The 23,710-nt window shown below is 34.4% G+C and overlaps 1 protein-coding gene across 12 annotated transcripts in view; it reads left to right on the top strand.

Moving 5' to 3' along the window:
• Nucleotides 1-23,710, top strand: part of SYNE1 (spectrin repeat containing nuclear envelope protein 1) — a 598,518-nt gene that overhangs the window by 558,108 nt on the left and 16,700 nt on the right. For 10 of the 12 annotated variants that reach the window (XM_074187857.1, XM_074187858.1, XM_074187854.1 and 7 more), the window contains 13 exons: nucleotides 1,988-2,175; nucleotides 2,995-3,145; nucleotides 6,679-6,861; nucleotides 7,297-7,434; nucleotides 8,843-9,034; nucleotides 9,457-9,790; nucleotides 10,264-10,332; nucleotides 12,006-12,148; nucleotides 13,654-13,780; nucleotides 14,901-15,112; nucleotides 20,154-20,354; nucleotides 22,061-22,189; nucleotides 23,280-23,492. In XM_074187857.1, coding sequence (XP_074043958.1) covers nucleotides 1,988-2,175; nucleotides 2,995-3,145; nucleotides 6,679-6,861; nucleotides 7,297-7,434; nucleotides 8,843-9,034; nucleotides 9,457-9,790; nucleotides 10,264-10,332; nucleotides 12,006-12,148; nucleotides 13,654-13,780; nucleotides 14,901-15,112; nucleotides 20,154-20,354; nucleotides 22,061-22,189; nucleotides 23,280-23,492 — 2,280 coding nt within the window. The remainder of the gene's footprint in view (nucleotides 1-1,987; nucleotides 2,176-2,994; nucleotides 3,146-6,678; nucleotides 6,862-7,296; nucleotides 7,435-8,842; nucleotides 9,035-9,456; nucleotides 9,791-10,263; nucleotides 10,333-12,005; nucleotides 12,149-13,653; nucleotides 13,781-14,900; nucleotides 15,113-20,153; nucleotides 20,355-22,060; nucleotides 22,190-23,279; nucleotides 23,493-23,710) is intronic. The other 2 variants (XM_074187852.1, XM_074187851.1) reach the window with 1 other exon arrangement.

Genomic DNA, 23,710 nt, shown 5'->3' with positions numbered 1-23,710 from the left:
GAAGAAAAATGACTAACAAGGAATTGATGTTCATAATATGTAAGCTGATAGAGATTCCCTAACCAACTTTAACGAATGTATGTTTTCTGGCCCTGAAAACTACATCCTTAAGTCATGAAAGAACTGGCAGATATGACTGATGAACCATTGTAGGCTATATTTATAAAATCACAGAGACCTGATTTTCAAAAAAAATCAACAAAAGTAGAATTTGAACATTAAAGTGGACTTGACTTCTGTTCTTGGGAAAATTCTAGTGTGACTCACTTAAGAAATAGCAGACATCTAAAAAAAGGGAAGCAGTGATTACAAATAGACCATACCAAATATGAACTTCATTTCCTTTTTCCATAAGATTACAAACTCAAAGATGAAGAGAATTCTGTAAATATAGTTAACCTAGATTCTAGCAAAGCTTTTGGTAAAGTACACCATATTATTCTTGGAGAAGATGGATAGATATGGATAATTCAACTAGATTGAATCCAAACTGCTTGCTTGAATGAATAGACCCAAAGAGCAGCTGTTAATTATACAATTCATCATATTAGGAAGTTTCCACTGGAGTACCCTAGGGATCCACTTTTGGCATTATGTTGTTAAATATTTTTATCAAGAACTTGGATATAAGTATGTATATATATATATATATATATATATATATATATATATATATATATATATATAAAATACTCATCAAATTTGACAATGATACAAAGCTTGGTGGGAGAGATATACAGCAGATTAAACACTCAGAATCCAAACAAAATCTAATAAGCTTAAATTCAGTAGAGATGAATATAAGTTGTTTAACTGAGTACTAAAAAAATCAGCTTCATAAGTATGAGATCAATGAGTCATGTTTATGCAGCAGTTCTGAAAAGAATTTGGATATTTTAATAGACTACTAGCTCAATGTGAGTCAGCAGGGTACAATGGCAAGTGAAAAAACTAATGGAGTCCTGAGCTTCATTAAGAGAAGAATTGCTTCCAGGAGAAGCGAAATGAGAGACCCACTGTCTTTTCCCTCAGTACAGGATTTAGCTTCAGAGTTACCTATCTAATTAATCTCTACAAATTATTTAAGCCTTTAAAAATGATACAGATGGATATTTTTATTAAGTCATTTCAGTCATGTTCAGCTCTCCATGCCCTCATTTGGGGTATTCTTGGTAGAGATACTGGAATGGTTTGCCATTTCCTTCACCAACTCATTTTATAGATGAGGAATTGAGCAAATAGGGTTAAATGACTTGCCTAAGGTCACACAGCCAATAAGTATCTGAAACCAGATTTTTAATACAGGAAGATGAGTCTCCCTGACTCCAGGCCCAACACTGTATTTATTGTGTCACCTAGCTGCTCCATATGTGAATACATATACATACATAAACTCACCTTTGCATATATATATATATATATATATATATATATATGTATGTAAAATAGAAACAACTATTCTCTGAAATTCTTCCTCTTAAGAATATCCTGGTCTCTGAAATCTAGAGTATTTTTTCTACCATATCACACTATAGCTGCTAGAAGTGAATTTAGTTTAATCTGTATAGATATAGAACTTTCTTAAAAGTTTACTTAGTCTAGGGAAGGCTGTCCCTAGTTTATTCTGACCTTGTAACTTACCTAGATCTTTTAATTGAGTTCTGAAAATGGATTTTAGAGTCTTTAATATGATCAACTACATTTAGGGACTTTAATATCATCATCATTTTCAAAAAGGACTTTCCTCTAATAATCCAGTAAGCATTACAAATTCAGTGTTTTTTTTTCCCTCTTGCTTCTCGGTAGCTTTCAAAAAAAGACCTACATGAAAATTTCCAAAGGAAAAACCTTGTTCTTTATCAATCATCAAATATGTCTACAGATAGTTGATGAATGCTCATTAAGTAAAAAGCATCAAATTTTGTTAGTTGCCTCATTTGGATGCATGTCCTTTGGTTTGTGACTGAAGCATTATATTCTCCTCTAGGAACTTCAGAGAGACATAGAGAAACACAGCACTGGTGTTGCATCAGTGCTGAATTTGTGCGAGGTCCTTCTCCATGATTGTGATGCATGCGCTACTGAAACTGAATGTGACTCCATTCAGCAAGCAACACGCAACCTAGACAGACGATGGAGAAATATCTGTGCGATGTCTATGGAAAGAAGACTCAAGTAAGCAAGCTGTTTTAATTCTTTAAAAAATGAGACTGCCCACAACCAACGATGTTATTTGATATAAAAATGTGTCACTATTCCCTTTGCTTACAAAGCAAATTGATGCCAGTGGGTCTAGTGGTAAAATAACCATGTGAAAAGGAACATAACCTTGACAAGCCAAGTTAACTTAAGTAGAACTTCTAAATTTGGAAAAATGTGACTTTGCCAGTACATCTTTGATAAAAAAGTGACATTTGCTTATTAACAATGAATATGTAAAAATCAGAGATGATTTATCTCCCAGTTCTTGGAAGTTTAAAGTACTGAAAAGTATCAGTGTTGAATAAGAGCGAAATGACTTTAAACTCTAGTTTCAATGCTCTCTGGTCAACTCTGTGAAAATTGATAATTTGGTTGAAAAAAGATCCGTTTTGTGAGAGTGGGCCTGATCTTGTGTTAAGACTGCAATTTTCAAATCTTATTTTTATTTCATTAAAACTGGCATAAGTGTAGACTATAAACATGGTATGCATTTATAAACCTCTTTATAAAGACTTGGAGCTCATGTTTCTTGCTTACAGTATTCTGTTCTACAAATTCCAAATCTAGGGCTTCAGAACACAGGAACAAAAACACAGCTGTTTTATTTTAGCCCTAGCAGTTGTCTGTTGTCACCCTGTCAAATTTGGGTTAAGGCACAGTTATTATTTGGCACAACTGTTACTTGTTTGGTCCCTCTAGGTCCTGTGGCTGTTGTCTTACTCCCAAGCAGTACTCTTGTGCTTGAACAGTCTTGAATAATTTAAAGTGGTATTTTTTTGTGTGTGGTCACAGAATTGAAGAGACCTGGCGATTGTGGCAAAAGTTTCTGGATGACTATTCTCGCTTTGAAGACTGGCTAAAGCTTTCAGAGAAAACTGCTGCCTTCCCCAGTTCTTCTGGGGTGCTGTATACAGTTGCTAAGGAAGAACTCAAGAAATTCGAGGTGACTTAAAAAGCTTGAAATTCAATATCTACTTATCTGGTTACAGCAGTCAACTGGTTGCCTCTCTTTTAGTGCAAAAACTGTTCACTAAATTGACTCTCAGATCATACTAATGGGTTGATTGGGAAGCTACCATCTATACTATTTTATGGTCTTATGTGTGCAACAGACACATCTTTTAAATTAAAAATCATAAAAATTGGTAAATAAGTTGGTTGGTCTAGTCATTAGACATCCAAACTGTGACATTTCCCTTAAGTATTTAAAGGGAGATCTTAAAGGCAACAGCAAATATGAATACAGAAACAAGCGTAACTTCATGTTCTGTTTGAAAATACTCCCTCATCATTTTCTTTTCTAAGAAACTTTTCAGGCCTGTAAAGATAGATATCACAAATAAAATCCCTTTTTTATTTAATTGTAGTAGATATATTTAAACTTTTGTAAAAGTGTTTAATGATAAAACAGACTTTCCCCCTTATTTTGAGCCAACATTTTTCTTTTCTAAAAAACTTTTCAGTGCTATAAAGATAGATATCGTAAGATAGATATCCCTTATTTGTTTAATTGTAACTAATAAACTTTCTGAAAGTTTTTAAAGATAAAGGAGGTTTTTATCCCCTTTTTGAGCCAAACATTTTAATCGTAGTCTTCTTAGTATAATAAAAGTTAGGTTGTACTTGGCATTTGATGATTAAAGTTGGGGTAAAAAGTGAAGATGAAAAAAGCAATGGTATAATGATACTTCATTAAGAATGCAATCATTCAATAATTTGTTCCAGGTCTTTTGCCAGTTGCTCAAATCTCTGTCCATTCCATCAGTTGCTATTTAATGAAACATTGGTTTTCAAACCCTTCAGCTGTCTTCCATTTTCACAGCTGAACATTATTTATTTCAATTTGATGTGACTCCTTTCTATTCATTTGATATTAATGGACAGATATGAAGAATAATTGCTAATTTTAAAAGCCTGGACTCACAGCGAATCGTTTAAAGCATTTATCTTACTCAGATCAGTTGCAATTAAAGTTTTTACCTCTGCTCAATTAAACCAGAAACCTGAATTCTGTTGCTTTCATTTTTCTGAATATTCATTGAGTGTTTACTATAGAGAAACTTAAAGAATAATTAATTTTTCCTTGAGGAACATATACTATATTAGAGAACAAATAACAGATATAGATGGAAAGTCAAATGAACTGATAGAAAGAAGACACATATTAAACACCTAGTGAGGATTTCTATTGTTATCCTTGACTGAATGTAATAATTTCTATTTGTACCACTAAATCTCAGAAAATTTGTTTTCTAAAATACAAAGAACTGAAAACTTTGAAAATGATAACAAGTACATAAGAGGCTTTGTGCCATCTCTGGTGAACCCTGAGATTATTGAGATCCTACTATGCAAATTTACATTGCAGTCAGTTTGCATTAAGGGTAAAACCTTTTGTAGTTGTCTTATCCTAGTATAGTAGTAATTTTAGATATATTTTTCTACTATTTCCTGCTCCTTTTGTGACAGCATATTATTTTGTGGTTAACTTAAATAATTTAGTTAATATGTTTAAACCCTATAGCTTTTCATAAGCAAGAAAAGCAACTACAAAATTAAATAAAAATCAAAAGGAAAAAGAAAGAATTTTTTGTTTTTGGAAAATGTGCAATAACATTTATTAAAGGAAGTTAAGCATGTAGGAAGGTCCCATGAGATGTGGGAGGTTGCCTACCCATAAGATAATATCACTGCTCTCTCAAATAAATGGATTTTCTCTGTTCTCTGTTCAAAAGTAACAGATGAGATGTCCTTCTTCGAACTCTTTAGCAGGAAAGAAATTTGAATAAATATAGGAGAGAGAATCAAGTAGAGTGATTACACATGAAAGATTAGGAGGAAATTCAGCAGGACCCTAAGTGATGAGATTCAAATGTACACACCAGTTAATTATTGAATTGTCTTCCTCTTACCTGTTCAAGGTAAGAGGTTTCGTGCTTTGGTTTCGTGTTAAAATGCCATAAGCTGGTCATTAATTTAATTACTTTATTACTTTTTTAGAAGATAGATGGAATGTCTGAAAGTGCCTATTATACAATATGTATAAACATTTATTCTCTAGACATAAACTAGAATATAAAATTATTTCAATTAAATGTCTTTGGTTAAAGAAATGATTGAGCATGTTAAAAATATTTCTGAAATCACAAGAATGATCATTGCATATTACTACATCTGAAAATATTTTTTAAACTTTCATCAAAATTTAAAATTATTTTTTTTGATATATTTATGGAAATTTATAAATCACTGTGGCTTCTCCAAATATCCATATGACTTTTATTTTATGGGTGTAATTATTCCAGAAATGAAGTAATTTCTAAATCACATTCTGATTTTTAATAGTTTTGTTTGTTTGTTTTTAGTTCTCTCTCTCTTTTTTTTCCCTGATTTTCTACCAAAAACTTTTCAGGCATTTTAAAATCATATACCAGAGATTTGAATTAATGCAATTGTTGGCATTAAGCATAATTCACTTTTCATTCTATTTTTCTTATATGTTTGCTTCATGATCTGAATGAATTTATTATCCCAAATAAATTTCCATTTCTATTTCATTTATAATCTTTAGGCAGAAATAGCCAATCATTATTTTTATTATATTTACTAAAAGAGATCAAATTACCATACTTTTCAAAGAAATTTTCACATTACATTTTTATTTATTAAAGCATGCATTCTTCTTTTTTCCTAACATGACTTGATTTTCAACTCTTTTCCATTCAAGTATTAATAAGTTGTTAAATTATTTTCCCAATTTATCTATATGAAGGTAACCTATATTTGAAAAGACTTTCAATAAAAGATGAAAGATAATACATCCATAGCTTAAATACAAAACAAAAGGATCTATAATTTCATTAATGTAGGTACTATCCCTATTGTTGTTCAGTCATGTCCAAATCTCTGTGATCTAATTTGAGGTTTTTTTGCCAAAGATGTTGGAATGTGGTTTGCCATTTCCTTCTCCAGATCATTTTGTAGATGAGGAACTGAGGCAAACAGGTCCAGGATCAAACAAACTAGTATCTGAGGCCAGATTTGAAACCTGAGCCTTCCTAATTCCAGTCCCAGGGCTCTATCCACTGCTATCACTGACTATTATTATGGCAGAAGAAGAGTGGGACCTTCTGGTGATAGGTCTCCCCAGACCTAATTCAATTAATCCTTCAGACAATAGATATGGATTTCATTACTGTACTTAATGCTCAGTCTTTCTAGTACCTTCCATATCTTGACTTTTAATAGTATAACCTTTAAGAAACCATGGTCACCTTTAGCAGAGAAGCATTTTTTAATGAGCTATTGAACATCTTAACACTTTATCTGTAAGTGAAAAAGCATTTTCACTTGAACTTATTCTTTGTTCTTAGTCAAACTTGACATGCACCCATACTATAGGAAAACCAATAGACTTTTATAGAAATCTTTTCACATGATAACATTTTGACACTATTTCTTTTTTTGTGGTGTTAGGCTTTCCAGCGACAAGTTCATGAAAGTCTTACCCAACTAGAACTCATCAACAAACAGTATAGACGCTTGGCCCGTGAAAATCGGACTGACTCTGCTTGCAGCTTGAAACAGATGGTCCACGAAGGAAATCAAAGATGGGACAATTTGCAAAAGCGTGTCACTTCCATCTTGCGCAGGCTCAAGGTGTTTCTCATGCTTTATTCTTAATTTGGAGAAACTGTGATCAAGGTTAGGTAATTGAACGATCAGAAAGGAGTTAATATTATTCATCTCTTTAATTCTATCATATTAGGCAGAATTGAGATGGGATAAGGGAGAAGATGGAAAAAGGTAGAGAAATTTCTGCTCATTGGTCTAGAGTAAAAAATTCTGACCTTGGGTGTTTGAAACTTTTTTTAATATTTTGATCACTATATTTCAATAAAATTAATTTCCTTTATAATCTTACATTATATTAATTTTAAAGCATTATTCTGGGATACATAGGTTTTTACCAGTCTGCCAAAACATTCGATGTTACAAAAGAAAAAATAGTTAAGAATGTCTGATCTAGAGGCTTTCATTAGGAAAATAGACATTTTCCGAAACACATCAACATTATTTTCCTTTTCCTCTCAGCATTTTATTGGCCAACGTGAAGAGTTTGAGACAGCTCGTGATAGCATTCTGGTCTGGCTAACAGAGATGGATCTGCAACTCACAAACATTGAACATTTTTCAGAATGTGATGTTCAAGCCAAAATAAAACAACTCAGGGTAAGAAATTATGTGTGGCCCAGGTCTTCCAATGGGAGAAAGAAAGAAAAAAAAAAGAGAATTCATAGAAGCTTAGTTCTGGTACTTCTTTTGTAGAGTAGAATGAAGATGATTGGAAACAGGCCTATAACTGTTTATTTGGTTTCAGGACTGACAGCAATCTGCTAGTTATTAGTTTTCGAATGGAATCTACTAAATCTGTCCAATTTTACAACAATTTTTTTAACTTCTCTGCAATATTTCATTGGGATTTCAGGCCATAATTTTTATTTTGTCTAAACTGCTAGTTACTTTTTTTGTCCTGATCGTTTCAGATATTTATAATGTAAAATAATCCTTCCACTGAGGGATAAATCTTAAAATTTTTCATTTCCACTTATAAGTGAATTAGAGGAAATTAATCAAATTTGGAAGAGAAAGTCTAAATAGGGCAAGAGAAAGGTGTTTGATAGTAAGTTAGTGTACACTTAAATGAGTTTTTCATGGGGAGATATGGATTTTTTAAGTATCTCATTGCCTACTGATCTAGGAGTGCATAAGTGAAATCTACACAGTAACAAGATGATGGATTATGTATTATTTCAATGATGCTATTCTCCTAAGACTGTAGATATTTATTATAGCATGCACTCACCTTTTATATCTACAAAACTTCTGAAAAGATTTTTTCTTTGTTCATTTTCTGTCATTGGTTATCATCCAATCAATTTATTCCCTACTTGTAGCAGGCATTTTGTAGGAAAGTATTATTTTTTAAACCATGTTTATTATTTCCCCAAAATATACTACATCACTTACATTACTCTGAGTAACTTCTGTACATCATAGTAGTTGATGGGAATTATTCTCAATTGACTTCCAAGGCTATTTTTCTATGATTCTACAAAAAAGCAGATGATATGATATAGAGAGAAAAACCACTCAATCTGGTCAAGATCAGAAGACCTGATGCTAGCCACCTCATACAGTTCTTTTAAATACCACCTATGTTACTTGGCCAAGTGTTATAATATCTCTGGGCATCAATTTCCTCACTATAAGAAGATCAGGGGTTTGGAATAGGTGACTGATAAGTTCCTTTCTGTCTCTGAATTTATTCTCCTATTATACACAAGTGTATTAAGCAGCTATAATTGAGGGTTATTGTTGTTGTTATTGTCGTTTTCCTCATTCACTTATAAAGGAGAGTTTTACTTAATGAAGTTTCAACTCCTGGCACCTGAATCTGACTTTATGTTTTCATTTTCTATTCTAGGAAGTCTCTGACAGTTTCCAATTATGTCTGTGTAAATATAACCGACTATTGGCCAAATTCCCTCTAATGATCTAAAATATATAAAGAGTTCATAATGATTTCTCACGAATTTTTACAATGATATTTACATGCAACTTTGGGATTATCGTTTAGGCATTTCAACAGGAAATTTCACTGAACCACCATAAAATTGAGCAGATAATTGTCCAAGGAGAGCAACTGATTGAAAAAAGTGAACCACTGGATGCAGCTGTTATTGAGGAAGAACTGGATGAACTCCGGCGCTACTGTCAGGAGGTCTTTGGTCGTGTGGAACGATACCATAAGAAACTGATTCGCCTTCCTGTATGTAACCTTCAAAGTTATTGTTAATAACTGTGAATTTTGTTAAATGGCTCCAACTCTTGCTAGAGAAATGTGTGGAAAATTATCAAAGGATCAAAATAAGGTGATAATTGGCTAGAAAAAGTAGTCTAGTAGAAAAGTCTTTATAACAAAATTTTCTCTCTGAAAGTGTTAGAGGTGAGCTTGGATTTTGCTAGAGTATCTGTTCATTTGTTACATTCCTGTTTTATACATGAAGTCAAATATTAAGAGGAAGATTGCTGCTGTTCATTCTCATTGTATGAAAATTGTACTTTCTAGAGTTAGCTAGGAAATGGGTGGGAGGGGGGAAAGGTGTGAAGATTGGAAGCTAAAGAAGAGAAGTAGGAAATGAGGAAAGTCTAAAAACAAGATTAATATAACTGTCACTTTTTTACTTTTAGCTGACAGATGATGAGCATGACTTATCTGACAGAGAGCTTGACCTGGATGAATCTGCAGATCTCTCTGATATCCACTGGCATGATAAGTCTGCAGACAGCGTGCTCTCCCCACATCCATTCTCCAACCTGTCACTTTCACTCCCCCAGCCTCTCCGAAGTGAGAGGTCAGGACGAGACACCCCTGCAAGTGTGGACTCCATCCCTCTAGAGTGGGATCATGATTATGATCTCAGTCGTGACTTAGAATCAGCAGTTTCAAGAACCCTGACTTCTGAGGATGAAGAAGGCCAAGAAGACAAAGACTTCTATCTCCGAGGAGCTATTGGTCTAGCAGGTGACTGCACTTATTTAAGGCAAACTTGTGAAAAGACATCTAAATCCCATCAAAGATGTATATATGACCCTAGATTTAGAGGTCTAGGACCATTTTCTTTCCTCTGGGGAAAAATTAATCTGGGCTTGATTAGTACTTATTAAAGGGGAATGGTCAAATGTGAACCTTTATGAAAGATTAATTCTTAGGGGAGATTCCTATGACTCACTGTTTTTTCTTTGATAGCTAATAATTGACATCCCAGATATCTAACTGTTTTGAAAAGAAATAGTGTTGCTCTGCTTTTCAGCTCTTCCTTACAGGAGACATTCTGGAATGGTATTTTTTCTTTGTATTCCAAAGGATATATATTGTCAATTAGAACTGATAACTTGCTTTTTTCCCCCCCCTCCTCCCAGGAAAACTATATCCTCCATAATGAGAATGAACTTTCCAATGCCTAGAAATCAACTTAGACTGTGCTTTTTTTGCAGATGTAGTGATCCCAGAAAGCCCTGAGGCCTATGTAAAACTCACAGAAAATGCAATCAGAAATACATCTGGTAGGCATGAAAACAGCCTAAGCATAGCGAGAACGAAGTCCCTCCCCATACCTGTAACAATCTCCTCTTCTTAGCACATCCAACCTTGCTCAGCTTATGGCACAAGCATGTTAATGCAGAACTTTTCTCTCTTATCTCTCTGTTAAAAGATACTGGTCTAGTTCTTTGTTATCATGAGAATAGATTTTCAATAGTTAGATGCAACATGGCCCCTTCTCAACATGTTAGGTACTAATGACTTAAGAATAAACAAAGATGATTTTTAAACCCTTTGCAGCTCTATTTGTGGCAAGTTACAGAATGTAGTAGGAAGAGCAATATATTTGGGCAGTCATGAGTTCTTTTCCTAGATTTGGCTAACTACTGATATGAGAATCTGTTTTCTCATCATGTAATCTTATTGTTCCCTAAAGTCCCATTTTTGGGCTTTGAAATTTTACTTCATTAACGTGCATATGCAAGAGAGATAGAGAAAGAGAGAGAGGCTACTAAGCTACTCAGTATTGGTTCAGAGTCAATTACTTCATTCAGGAGGGTGCAGAATTGAATTTGAATGACAGTGTTAATAGTTTACCAATAATAGGAGATACAAGGATCAAATCATGTTAATGAAATTGATTTTTTTAAACAGCAGATTTGGCGGGGAGGAGAAAGTGGTCTAGTCAAAATAGAGCTGAATATGGAGTTAGAAGGACTGGTTTTAGATGTCAGATCTGACATCTAATATTTATGACATTTTGATCAAGTTATTGTACCTGTCATTTGGATCCTACTTTTCTCATATGTAAAATGAAGGGATTTAGATGATCTCTAAAGTCCCAAATGGATCTAAATCTAGAATCCCTTATAATTAATTCCATGTTGAATGGTTTTAATCATTTTCCAGTTAAAAATGCCAGCTAATTCTATAGCAGTTATATATTAGAGAATGGTGCTATTGTTTAATCACAGAGAGTAGAATTATTCCTTTTTTAGGGGGGGAATCAAAAAAGTGTCGCAACTCAAGTTGTAGAGACAAATGAGCCAGCATTCTTAAGAGCATGTGACAACATGCCTGTACACTTGGTTAAAGCTTGATTCCCTCATGATCTTCTTTCAGATTTTGAATCCAAGCTAGTTAGGGCTACTTTGTGGTGGCTTAATCAGAACTTTAGTATTCCCCCCACCCCCAAGAAATAATACGTTGTACTGTTTCTCCAGATTTATGTAGACATACAAAGAAAAGAAAGATATGAAGTCCCTCTTTTCTATAAGAAAATTGATGAGAGGCAATTTTCCCTTATTTGGGAGGGGAAATGTGGGACTCCATTGCAGTATTTTATATAATAAGGTTTCACCTACATTGTAAACCTAGCTTCTCAGAGGATGAGACCAGAAAAGGGTGAAGAGTCACAAGTGTTTTCAGAACAGAATGCAAAATTATCTGCAAATATCAAGGTCTTCACCAGTGCTGTTAGAAGGGGAAAAAAATCACTCAATTAACCATTTTTTCTTAAAAAAATAAAAAATTCTAACATATGAGCATGTCACTACTAAATTTGCTTTATGATTTCCTCACATGCCATTTCCATGCTTCCTTATCTGAGAATCAATCCTTAAACTTTGCTAATAAATGTAAAAAACTTGAACTGGAAAAAATGCTAAAGATTCCTTTTCTTGTGGTTATAATCCAGGTGAGCCAGGAGCCTTAGAATCACATATCCGACAGCTTGATAAAGCCCTAGATGCCAGCCGTTTTCAGATGCAACAAACAGAAAATATTATTCGCAGCAAAACACCCACAGGACCTGAATTGGATGCTACTTATAAAGGATATGTGAGTATCATCACTGCTCATAATCCTTTAAAAAAATTTCTCTGTCAAATACAGCTTGTTTAAAGTCCAAGAATTTTTCCAGTTTTCTAATTATCATGACTCCCTTGAACACAGAGGCATAAAGTGTCTCCAAAAAAAGACAGGCTTATATGGTTACCTTTTGTAGACCTCTATTTTACTCTTAAGCTTAGTAAATATATCATCATTATCCTATCCTGATTTGTTTAATGTCTCTTGAGAGTTATTTTAATAAAAGTTACAAGATATTTCAGGACCAAGGCATTATTTGGTTCATTTCCCAATTTAAATGATGATTTATTCAAACAAGTTTATCAAAAAGATGAAAGATTTCTGTTTCCACTTCTGCTTTCCCTAATTCATTTAATTACCCTTAATAAAAATGTGTATTCTGGATGTTTTAATATCTTTCATTGTCAGAGTAAATAATTCTGACATGTACAACATGATGGACCATGGAAGTAAGTTAATAAAAACCACTGCTATTACCTATTATTTATACCACTGCGGGTAACTCTCCAACATCATTCAGCCCTATGTCCAGGTTGCAATGAAGTCTTCTTTTTTTCAGTGAATTTATTGTTTTCTGTCTGTCACCAATTAGGAAGCAAAAGCTCCTTTCTTCTCTGCCTGTAAACTTCTTGCTATATACATCCAAAAGATCCCTCAGAAATATCTATGGCAAAATACAAATTCTCAAGGTTGGTTTACAACAGTTATTCCAATGTATCTTGGTTCTCCTCTTTGAGCCCAGAACATAATTAATAAAAAAAATGTTCTAACATCTTGGTTCACTAGACTACATATTCAGCCCATAATTTTAAAGAGAAGTTTTAGGTTGTATCATGCAATTTAATGTGACTGAAATAATATTTAAAGTACTTTATTTTGACTATAAAATCAGGCACATATATACATTTGTATATATATATTTGCCATGTGTATCAATTGAATAATAGATCAATAATATCCAAACCTAGTTCTGAAAATATTTATTGAGCAGAGCCCAAATGACATAATGGATAGAGAACCAGTTGAAGCCAGGGAGATCTGGTTTCAGGTCTTTTCTCTAATATTTATTGATTTAGTTTTAAAATGGAATATTATCTGTCTTATTGTATTTTCATTTATTTTAACTATTTTTCAATTACATAACCTGGTTTGAACTGCTATCAATAGTGTTCCAGGCTGAGGACCCTGCTTTAGACAACTTTCCAAAATTATTAATTGAAGAGATGGTGCCAGTCTATATTGGTAGAGGGAGCCCCTATCCTCTATGGCTATCTATCGAGCAGCTATTTATTGAAACACCTTTTATGTACATAGCATTGAGGAAGGGACAAGAAGAAGGTATAGACTTGGGCATAAAACTACTTCATAGTGTCTATTTGATATCAGTCTTGTCTTCCATTCTTATTTCAAGAATGCTCTGGATTAATAAGATCTATGAGGTTTTCTGTGTTTTGTGACTGTACTTTTTTAAATAGATGAAACTGTTGGGTGAGTGCAGTGGGAGTATTGATTCAGTGAGGAGATTGGGACACAAACTGAAGGAAGAAGAGGAGAAATTATCTGGGTTCATCAATCTGAATAGCACTGAAACACAAACATCTGGTAAGTAGAACCACCCTGAGAAGTAAAAGGGAAATGGGATGCTCTGTATCTTTTCAAACTCTGAGAAGACAAACAAATATGGGTCACAAGATATCCCTTGGACTGATTTTGTAGCCAATCCTCTAAGCTTCTGTCCTCACTGTGATGATTGACTAGGGGAGAGGGAAAGGTAAAGAGAACTGTGTCAATCCATCACGTGCTCCAGTCATCCAAATGTGTTCTCTCCATCCTTCTTTCATATATTATTTACATCCCATCCAATATGATCCAAACCAATAAACACATATTAAAATAATTACTATGTACTAGACAGTACTAAACTTTGAAAACAGAATTAATTAAAAGAAAGACTGTCTGTACCATCAAGGAGTTTACAATCTAATGGAGGGAGAAACAACCACAAAAGGAGATAGAAAAGTAGAGGAGAGGAAATACCAAGGGCTACCCAGGCTAAGGGGGCATCTTGTTTTGAAAACAAGCAGTGCAGCCAATGCAAAATAAAGTGGTTTCAAACTCAAATTGAAATGGAACCTCCTGATCATACTTAGGAAGGAAGGAAGAGAAGAAGGGAGGATGAAGGTTTTTTTTAAATACCTATTACATGCCAGATACTGTGGCAGATGCTTTACAAATATTCTCTCAGTTGATCTTCCCCCAAACCCTGTGAGGTAAGTGTAATTATTCCCATTTTAAAGTTGAGAAAACGGAGTCAAACAGAGTTTGAGTGACTTTTCTCAGAGTCACACAGCTAGTAAGTGTTTGAGCATTGATTTTAACTCAGGTCTTCTTGGCTCCAAACCTAATGTTCTATCACCACCTAAGTGACTTAGAGGTCATAGAATCTAACCCACTTATTTCGTAGATGAAGAAACTAAGCATAAATTTCTCTGGACCATACAACTAATGTGTCTGAAGAGGAATTCAACCCAGGTCTTCCTGACCCCAGGATCAATGCCATGGAGTCATGCTGTCTGTCCACTTGCAATCTTGTTTGTCTCCAGTTCTTGGTTGGTTTTGCTATTCTTTCAGTTTCAAGTGGTCCATGTAGCAGGACATGGTGTGTTTGTTCAAAATGTCTATGTGCTAATAAATATCAAACTCCTGAACTACCCTGCTTTAGGTGTGATCGATCGATGGGAGCTGATACAGGCCCAGGCCCTAAGTAAAGAACTGCGAATGAAGCAGCACCTCCAACAATGGCAACAGTTCAACTCTGACCTGAACAGCATCTGGACTTGGTTGGGAGAGACCGAAGAGGAGCTAGAACAGCTTCAGCGTCTGGATCGCAGCACTGACATTCAAACCATTGAGCTCCGAATCAAAAAACTAAAGGTAGTTTGGAAAAAAACATAAAAAAATGTCAGCCCTGCTTTTTCTGTTTATATCCATCATCTTTCCCGTTAATCACTGCATCACTGGACACTCCCTTGGAACAATACTTAAAAACAGCATTAAAGCAGTCAATGCTCCAGACACTATGTTATATTCATATACAGGGTTCCCCACCCTCCTTGAGAAGAAGAAAGACTATTCCCTTACTAGTTCTCCAGGACTGAAAATATTCATTATCATTCATCATAATATAATTGCTTTGAATGCTATGACCCTTTATATTTTCCTAGGCATTAGAAAGAAGTCTTTCTCAGCCTTGCTTTCCTTATTTTGAATCACTTCCTACAAGTCTAAAGATGACCTTCTTTCAAATGATCTGCAGTCAATCAACTGCATGAAACATGAAATTCCCATTTACAGTTATTCATCATAGTTAAAGCATAGGCTGTGGGGATTTTAAAAAAGGCAGAAATAAGTTTAAGAACATAATGTTCAGGGGAGGCTAGGTGGCACAGTAGATAGAGCACTGGCCCTGGAGTCAGGAGTACCTGAGTTCAAATCTGGCCTTAGACACTTAATAATTACTTAGCTGTGTGGCCTTGGGCAAGCCACTTAACCCTGTTTGCCTTGCAAAAACCTAAAATAAACAAATAGGTAAATAAGAGCATACTGATCAACTGAATCATTTTACAGATAAGGAATCTGAGGCCCAGAAAAATGGCATCATAGAATTACTAACTGGCAGTGATTGAACTCAAACCTAGGTTACATAGTAAATTCAGGATCAGATACTCAAATTAGGGATTGCTAACTCTGAAGTCGATTGTTCCTTATGCTATAGAAAGAATGTTGGTTTTGACTCCAAAACCATGTCAAGGTGTAACACAATGAATATAATATGTCTAGCCTAGAGTTTTGAAGACTTGAGGTCAAACTCATATTAGCTGTGTGACTATGGCAAGACACTCTGTTTGCCTCAGTCTCCTCATCTGTAAAATAGGAATAACTATAGCACCTATCTCTCAGGATTGTTGCAAGGATCAAGTGAGATAAGTGATAATAATTTTAAAATTCTTATTAAAATGCTTGATGAATGTTAACATTATATAAATTTTTATATTAATAATAATATTATTACCTTGTGACGCTGGGCAAACTTTTGACCTTAACTTTCTCATCTATATAATGAGGAGGTTGTATTTAGTGATCTCCTAGGATGGTTTCAGTTCTGAATCTATGATCCTATGACTGTCAGAAATGCAATAAGGTGAATAATGCCTTGAGATTGTCATTTTACAAAATAGACTTCATTATTGTTCATGAAGAAATAAAATTGCGAATAAAATCATGAAACTGAGACAGTGATTGATCTTGTGACTTTTTACTAATTATATAATAGCAACCATCTTGATGAGAGTAAGTAAGATAGCAGTAAGGTGAAGAAAGGTGTGAAATCAGTCTATTAAACAAGTAGGGGCCAGCCCTGGCAAAAAGCTGGAGGCAAAAGAAAGCACTGATGTTTATTGAGCAGGGGGAGAGGCATGCCATGTCATAAGATTTAGGAATAATTTTATGTAGATTATGGACTAAAGAGAGAAAAAGAATAGAAACAAGGAGGACGATTAGGAAGCTTTTGTAAGAATCTAAGGTAATGAGAGGTAATGAGTGCTTAATTTTATAGAGAAAATCGAGAATGAGAACATTTAAATGATTTGCCCAAGATCACACTGATCATAAATAGTAGAGAAAGGATCCAAACCAAGGAGTCCTGACTCTTAAGTTCCACCCTCTTTCAACTATACCATTGAAGGCCATGGAAATGACAAGGATATCGATGAAAGATACCATAAAGATAGAATCAAAAATTCTTAAAGTGTGAAAATGAATTGGAAAGGACAGGAAAAATATAAGAAGTGGCAAGATAACTCTAAGCTTGCAAATATGTAAAGTAGAAAATTAGGAGAATGCTGCATAGAAAGAAGGACATTGGGAGAAGAAAAAAAATAGTAAGTTCCATTTTGAACAAATTGGACTCAAAACAATGGTGGAAAAATCTATTAGAAATGTCCAATAGGTGGTCAGTATAATGACATTAAAGCTCAAGACAAAGATCAGATGTAGATATGTAAATTTTTAATTAATTTATTAGGTGATGGTAGTTAAATCCATTTCCATTGAAATTATTATATGTTGTTCAGTACTTTTTTCAGTTGTGTCATACTCTTCATGACCCCATTTGGGGTTTTCTTGGCAAAGATAGTAAAGTGGTTTGCCATTTTCTTCTCCAGATACAGGTGAATAAACTGAGGCAAACAGTGTTAAGTGATTTGCCTAGAGTCATACAGCTAGTGAGAGAACATATAAAGAAGGATAATAGGTGAGTGTTCAGGTGAAGATTGAAAAGAAACAAGAGAAAACAATACCAAGAAAGAAAGCAAGGAAGGAAAGGATAATTGATGGTGCCATAACCTGCAGATAAGTCAAGAAGGTGAAAACTAAAAAAAAAAAGTCAATAATGTTAGCAATTAAGAGGTGGTTAGTAGTCTTGGGAAGAGCAAATTAAGTTTAAAATGGTATTTGAAGCTATATCTAAAGAGTTAAGATGGAAGATCAGGTATGGATATAGAATTATTAAATGTATATGATTTTTTGTAATTTTTTATTTGGTTTCTGCAAGGCAGTGGGGTTGTGACTTGCCCAAGGTCACATAGCTAGGTAATTATAAAGTGTCCAAGGCTGGATTTGAACTGAGGTCCTCCTGACTCCAGGGTCGGTACTCTATCCACTGTACCACCTAGCTGTCCCAATTTTTAGTAGTTTTATTTAAAAATGCAAAACAGATATAAGTTAATAGTTTGAAGGGTGCAACTAAGTAGCACAATGGATAGAGTGCTTCTGAATTCAAATTCAGGCTCAGACACTAACTGCATTACCCTGAACAAGTTAAGAAACTTGTTTCATCTGAAAAATGATCTAGAAAAAGAATCAACAAACCACTCCATTATCTTTGCCAAGAAACCCCCTCATGAAATCACAAACAGTTGGCTAGTGACTAAAAAAGACTGTACAACACAAACAATAGTTTGAAGAAATGGTAAGGTCAAGTGAAGGGTATTTTAACAGATGAGAAAAGTGTCACATTTGTAGTCAGTAGAGATGGAATTATTTATAAGAAAATATTGAAAATTAGATTTAGAAAAGAGTGGCAAGTCTATAGGATAAGTGCCAAATGAGATTGGAAAAGATAGTCCCAGGGCTTAAGTCCCTAGCCTTGCCCAGGAGAAGTGTCACAACTTGACTTCAAAGATTGAAGCTAAAGAGAGAAAGGTTTTCTGTCAAAACAGAAAAATAGATGGTATAGATCAGTAGTATCAAACTTATACAGAAACAGTCACTAGTAGAGACAGTTAGAAGGCACAATGGATAGAACACTGGTTGTGGAATCAGAAGGACCTGAGATACTTGATACTTTCTACATGATCTTAAATAAATCACTTAACTCCATTATGTCACTAAAAAAACAAAGAAAAGAAACAGCTATTAAACCATATATGTTTCCCTACAAACATAGAAAGTCACATGTTAAAATTTTTTATGTTTTATTGTATTTTTTATTTATTTTGTTAAAACATTTCCCATTTACATTGAATAAATCTCAGGCTTCTTGGGGTCGCCGGGAGTTTAACATTCTGATGTTGATGGCATCAAGAGTGACCTTATTTGGAATAACTCCTGTTAGATTTTTACAGTGAGTTAAACAGTGTTGGGATGGGGTATAGATTCCTATAGGCTACATGATTCTTACCCGCAGAAACTTCAAAGATATTGAAATATCATAATCATTATCTTAAAGTATCTCCTAACTATAGTCTTTTAATCTCCAAAAGACAATTTTTCAAAATCTGAATTATATAAGACCTTTTTTTCTAAGTAAATTATTTCAAGTCTTCTATAAAATAGGTGCCAATCTTGTTATCACAACCAGATCCTGTAAAAGTGACATTAAAAAGATAAGCATTCAGGCCAGAGCTAATGATGAGCTTGATATAGAATTGTTTTGCCCTACTGCACTCTTCCTTTTCTGTTTTGGTTTTTCCCTAGGAGTCCCTTTGTGGGTAAACTCTATGGTCTTTCTACAAATAGATTTCATAATCCCTTTGACTTCCTCTTATATAATGCCTATAACAATGGAAAACTAAAAAAATTCAAACACTACATTTCTTGTTTTCAAAGAGCCAGAGAAACGATTTGTTCTATGGTTGGATTTTTTTGTTGTTGTTTTTCAACAAATTGAAGGGATTGAACAGATAAAATTGCTAATTTAGTTAATTGCTTTACTATTATATTGACAAACTCTTACTCTATGATGATGAAAGTTATACTTAGTGCTGACAAAAGTGCATTTTGGAAAACCTGGGGATAAGGATGTTGTTGATAGTGATAACAATGATGATGAAGAGTCATGTTTATATTACTTTTTATAATGGCACTGGATTTATAATCTTGCTATGATTATCCCCAAACCTAGAGGACACATCAGATCAAACACTGAAGAACCTGAGTCAGGAAGACCTGAGTTTCATTTTGTGATGTGAGAAAGAAAAGGATGAGATAGATGGTGTGGAGATTGAAATGACAAAATTTAGCAACTATTATGTCCAGTGAGCGAGAGAAAGGATTCCAGGATTAATACTGGGTTGCAAACCTGAATGACTGGAAGAATAGTGGTATCTTCAAGAGAAATAGGGAGGGTGGAAGGGATAAGTAGGTTTTTGGGGGGGAAGATAATGAGTTCTGTTTTGGACACACTGAATTCGAGAAGTCTGAAGGGCATCACAGTTAGATGGTGAAGTGGGATGTGATACTGAGAAAAACTGAGAACTAGATAATGCAGATTTGAAAATCATCTCTGAAGGAGTGAAAGTTTAACTCACAAAAGCTGATAAAATGACTAAAGAAAAAAAAGTTTTAGTAATCTTGGGGTGTCCACTTCATTTTTCAAGTTGTTCATTTTAATTTTTTTCTTGATTCATCTTTATAGGAGCTTCAGAAAGCAGTTGATCACCGCAAAGCTATTATCCTTTCCATAAATTTGTGCAGCTCAGAATTCACACAGTCTGATAGTGAGGAGAGCAAGGAACTACAAGAGCGACTGGCCCAAATGAATATGCGCTGGGATCGTGTGTGCAGTTTGCTAGAAGACTGGCGTAGCTTACTCCAGGATGCCTTAATGCAATGCCAGGTTTGTGCAGTCTTCCTTCTAGCCTCTGAAGTCACAAGGGGGCATTTAGTGGAAAATTCCTTCCCTCCCCCCTCATTACTTAAAAAGTTGAATATTTTTATGAGCTTCATAAGTTCTGAGTGCAAATTGTCACTAGCTAGGAAACCCTGGGCCATTGACTTCTGTTTGCCTCAGTTTCCTCAACTTTAAAATGGGGTTAACAATAATACCTACCTTCCAGGGTTGTTGCAAGGAACAAACAACATAATATTAGTAAAATTGCTTAGCAAAGTGCCTGATCTGTAGTTGATGCTATGAAAGTATCAGCTATTATTAATTTATTATTATTATTATTATCATTATCATTATATTATTACTATTATGATTTAAAATTGTGACACTTATTCATGTGCCATATTGCTTTGTTTTATATATATATATATATATACATGAATCATAATAGTTGAGGGACCTGCTTTAGTAGCATGATTACTACTAAAACAATGACAACAATAAAGGAAATTTATGTAGTATAGTATCCTAGAACTATCCTATCTAAGGTTTACAAAGTGCCCTCCACCATTATTTTGATTAGAAATTGTTCTACCTCTCTAGGTATTGTTTTTTCATTTGTTTTTGTTTGTTTTGTTTTGCTTTTTTTTGCTGAGTTCCTCTCCAAGTTTCACAATAATCTTTTAAGGTAGTTCTAAAAGGAATTATCATTCCCTTACCTAAATATTACAAGACCAATAGGTCTTAAAAAGTATTATTTGAAGTCTTCTACTTCATCAGATAAGCTAGGCTGCCTCTCATGATGACTAATTGCACTGAACGATGATGATGGCCATATTTGAGTGTCAATGAGCACATAGATGTGTGTGTGTGTGTGTGTGTGTGTGTGAATTGTATATGTGAAAAGAAAGAGAGCAGATACAAGTGATATTGTGGAGCAGAATTAATAGAAGCTGACAACTGATTAAATGTGGGTTTAATAAAGGTAAAAGAAGAGTCTGGAACAACTCAGGGTTCAGAACCTTTGTGTCTTAAAGGATATTGGTGTTTTAAAGGTGAGATAAGCTCTGAATAAATGATAAGAAGAATTTTTTTCTCTCTTTGGTACCTAAAGTATAGTACTCTTATTTTCTATTAATTTATATTAAGCATATAAATTCCAGTTTCCCTGTATCTAAATTACAACCAAATAATTATTTAGAGGAGGCAGCTGGTGGCTCAGTGGATAGAGCACTGGACCTGGAGTCATGAAGACCTGGATTCAAACCTAGCCTCAGACATTTACTAGCTATGCGACCCTGGGCAAGTCACTTAACTCTGATTACCTGAAAAACAGAACCACTGGAGGAAGAAAAATAGCAAACTACTCTAGTATCTTTGCAAAAATACTAATTATGGTCCATAGAGTCATGAAGAGCTGGACATGACTGAATGACAAAACAAATTTCATACATTTGGAGACACAGGAAACTTTTCAAATCATTTGCAGTTAGAACACTAATAATAATAACCTTGCTTCTGTAAAGAAGGATATGCTTGCCATTGAAATGGAGATGCTAGAAAAAGGTAGTCCATTGAGTACTAACCAAGCTCATAAATTAGAAAAGAGAGATGTGACCCAAATCTGTGTTTAGATATGAGTATTTGGGCAGGTCGTTTGAAAGGAGTCATAATATTGCTCAAAGTCATTATACATTCTCTCATTCTTTTTATAGGATTTCCATGAAATGAGCCATGGATTGCTTCTGTGGATAGAGAACATTGACAGGAGAAAAAATGAAATAGTTCCTATTAATCCAAACCTTGACTCAGAAATACTTCAGGACCAACACAAGATGCTTATGGTAAGATGCTTGACTCTAGCCTGTGGGGGGAGAGTTAAAAAGGTTTCTTTCTTTCACTGGAAAGTAAGATAATACAGAATTCAGAATTCTAGCCTTTGTGCTTTGCTCTCTAAGTCCAAGCCTTTAGTGCCTTTTTTTTTAACAGCTAAATATGTCTTTAGGGGATGCCACCAACTGGAACTGAGTTTCAGAGTTCTTGGTTCAATTTGTAAAATGTCTGTGACTGTTCTTTTTCTTATTTATTGGGGGAGGGGGGGGAAGAAATAGGGAGGAGTGGATTTTGATGGCAATGAATTCTTATGTTCCATTAGGAGAAAATGATTTTGTGCTAGCAACTTTCTGCATACCTGAAAAGGTTATATCTCATTTATAACCTGTTAACTTAACCTAAGGACTTAGTAACTTTCAATTGGATGCTAATATAGATCTGGGAAATTACATAGTTTTACTACTGCATTTTCCCCTGCATTATTGATGATAATGATCACCTCACGACAGATCCAAGTATGGAGTACACACCTACCAGACTTCACTGGGAACACCCTCACTTCTTTAGCAAACATTAGTCATTAAGTGGTGAATGGTGAATCTTTCACTCAATCTTGAAAAAAGTACTTTACTATTCATCAGGCATAAAGAATTGAATTCTGAGTAATTTCTATATTCACAACTTGAAGGGGTTTTTTTTGTTTTTTAAAGGTTTTTTTAAATACCATGCATCTATATGCTTTATATTTTAAAAATCTCTTCATATTCATTAACACATATGATTTTTACAATAGCCTTTGAAGAGAGGTAGGATCATTCTTCCCATCTTGCAGACAGAAAACCTGAGGGCAAGGTAGATGTGATTTGCCCAAGACCATACACCAAGTTGTGATGGGTAAAACTATCACTTAGTACTCTTTCCTCCCATCCCAAACAGTATTCTTACTGCTAAACCATCATGTTGACCCTCTATTTGCATGTATGACATTCCATTACATGGGCTCAGAACTATCCTAGATTAAAGGAATATTTTTCCAAGTTTTAGAAAACTATATCTGTTGAAAATTCATAGGGGAAAAATGATATTTTACTCTGTAAATAGCAAATCAGACGTGAGTTGCTGGAGTCCCAACTAAAGGTGGCATCACTTCAAGACATGTCCTGCCAACTTTTAGTTAATGCTGAAGGAAAAGACTGCTTGGAAGCCAAAGAAAAAGTCCATGTCATCGGAAATAGACTTAAACTTCTCTTGAAAGAGGTTAGTCGTCATATCAAGGACCTTGAGAAGATCTTAGATATTTCAAGCAGCCAACTGGTAAGTCACTCATTCATTAATATACAAACAGTTTAGTCCTCCCTCAGTTGCTGTATGGTTTGTATCTAGAAGACAAAATCTCCATTCAAACTGATAGTGCTTTTAAATCCCACTATCTCAAAAATATTTTTCAGAATGGTAAGGGCCTGATATAACAGAATTAGTGATTTGTTTTCTAACACAGAGGGATAATCAAGTCCAACTATATTTTTTTTTAA

Source organism: Macrotis lagotis, chromosome 5 (assembly GCF_037893015.1).
Source record: "Macrotis lagotis isolate mMagLag1 chromosome 5, bilby.v1.9.chrom.fasta, whole genome shotgun sequence".
Taxonomy (NCBI): Eukaryota; Metazoa; Chordata; class Mammalia; order Peramelemorphia; family Peramelidae; genus Macrotis; species Macrotis lagotis.
The sequence above is the reverse complement of the archived record's forward strand: the minus strand, read 5'-3'. Positions and strand labels throughout refer to the sequence as shown.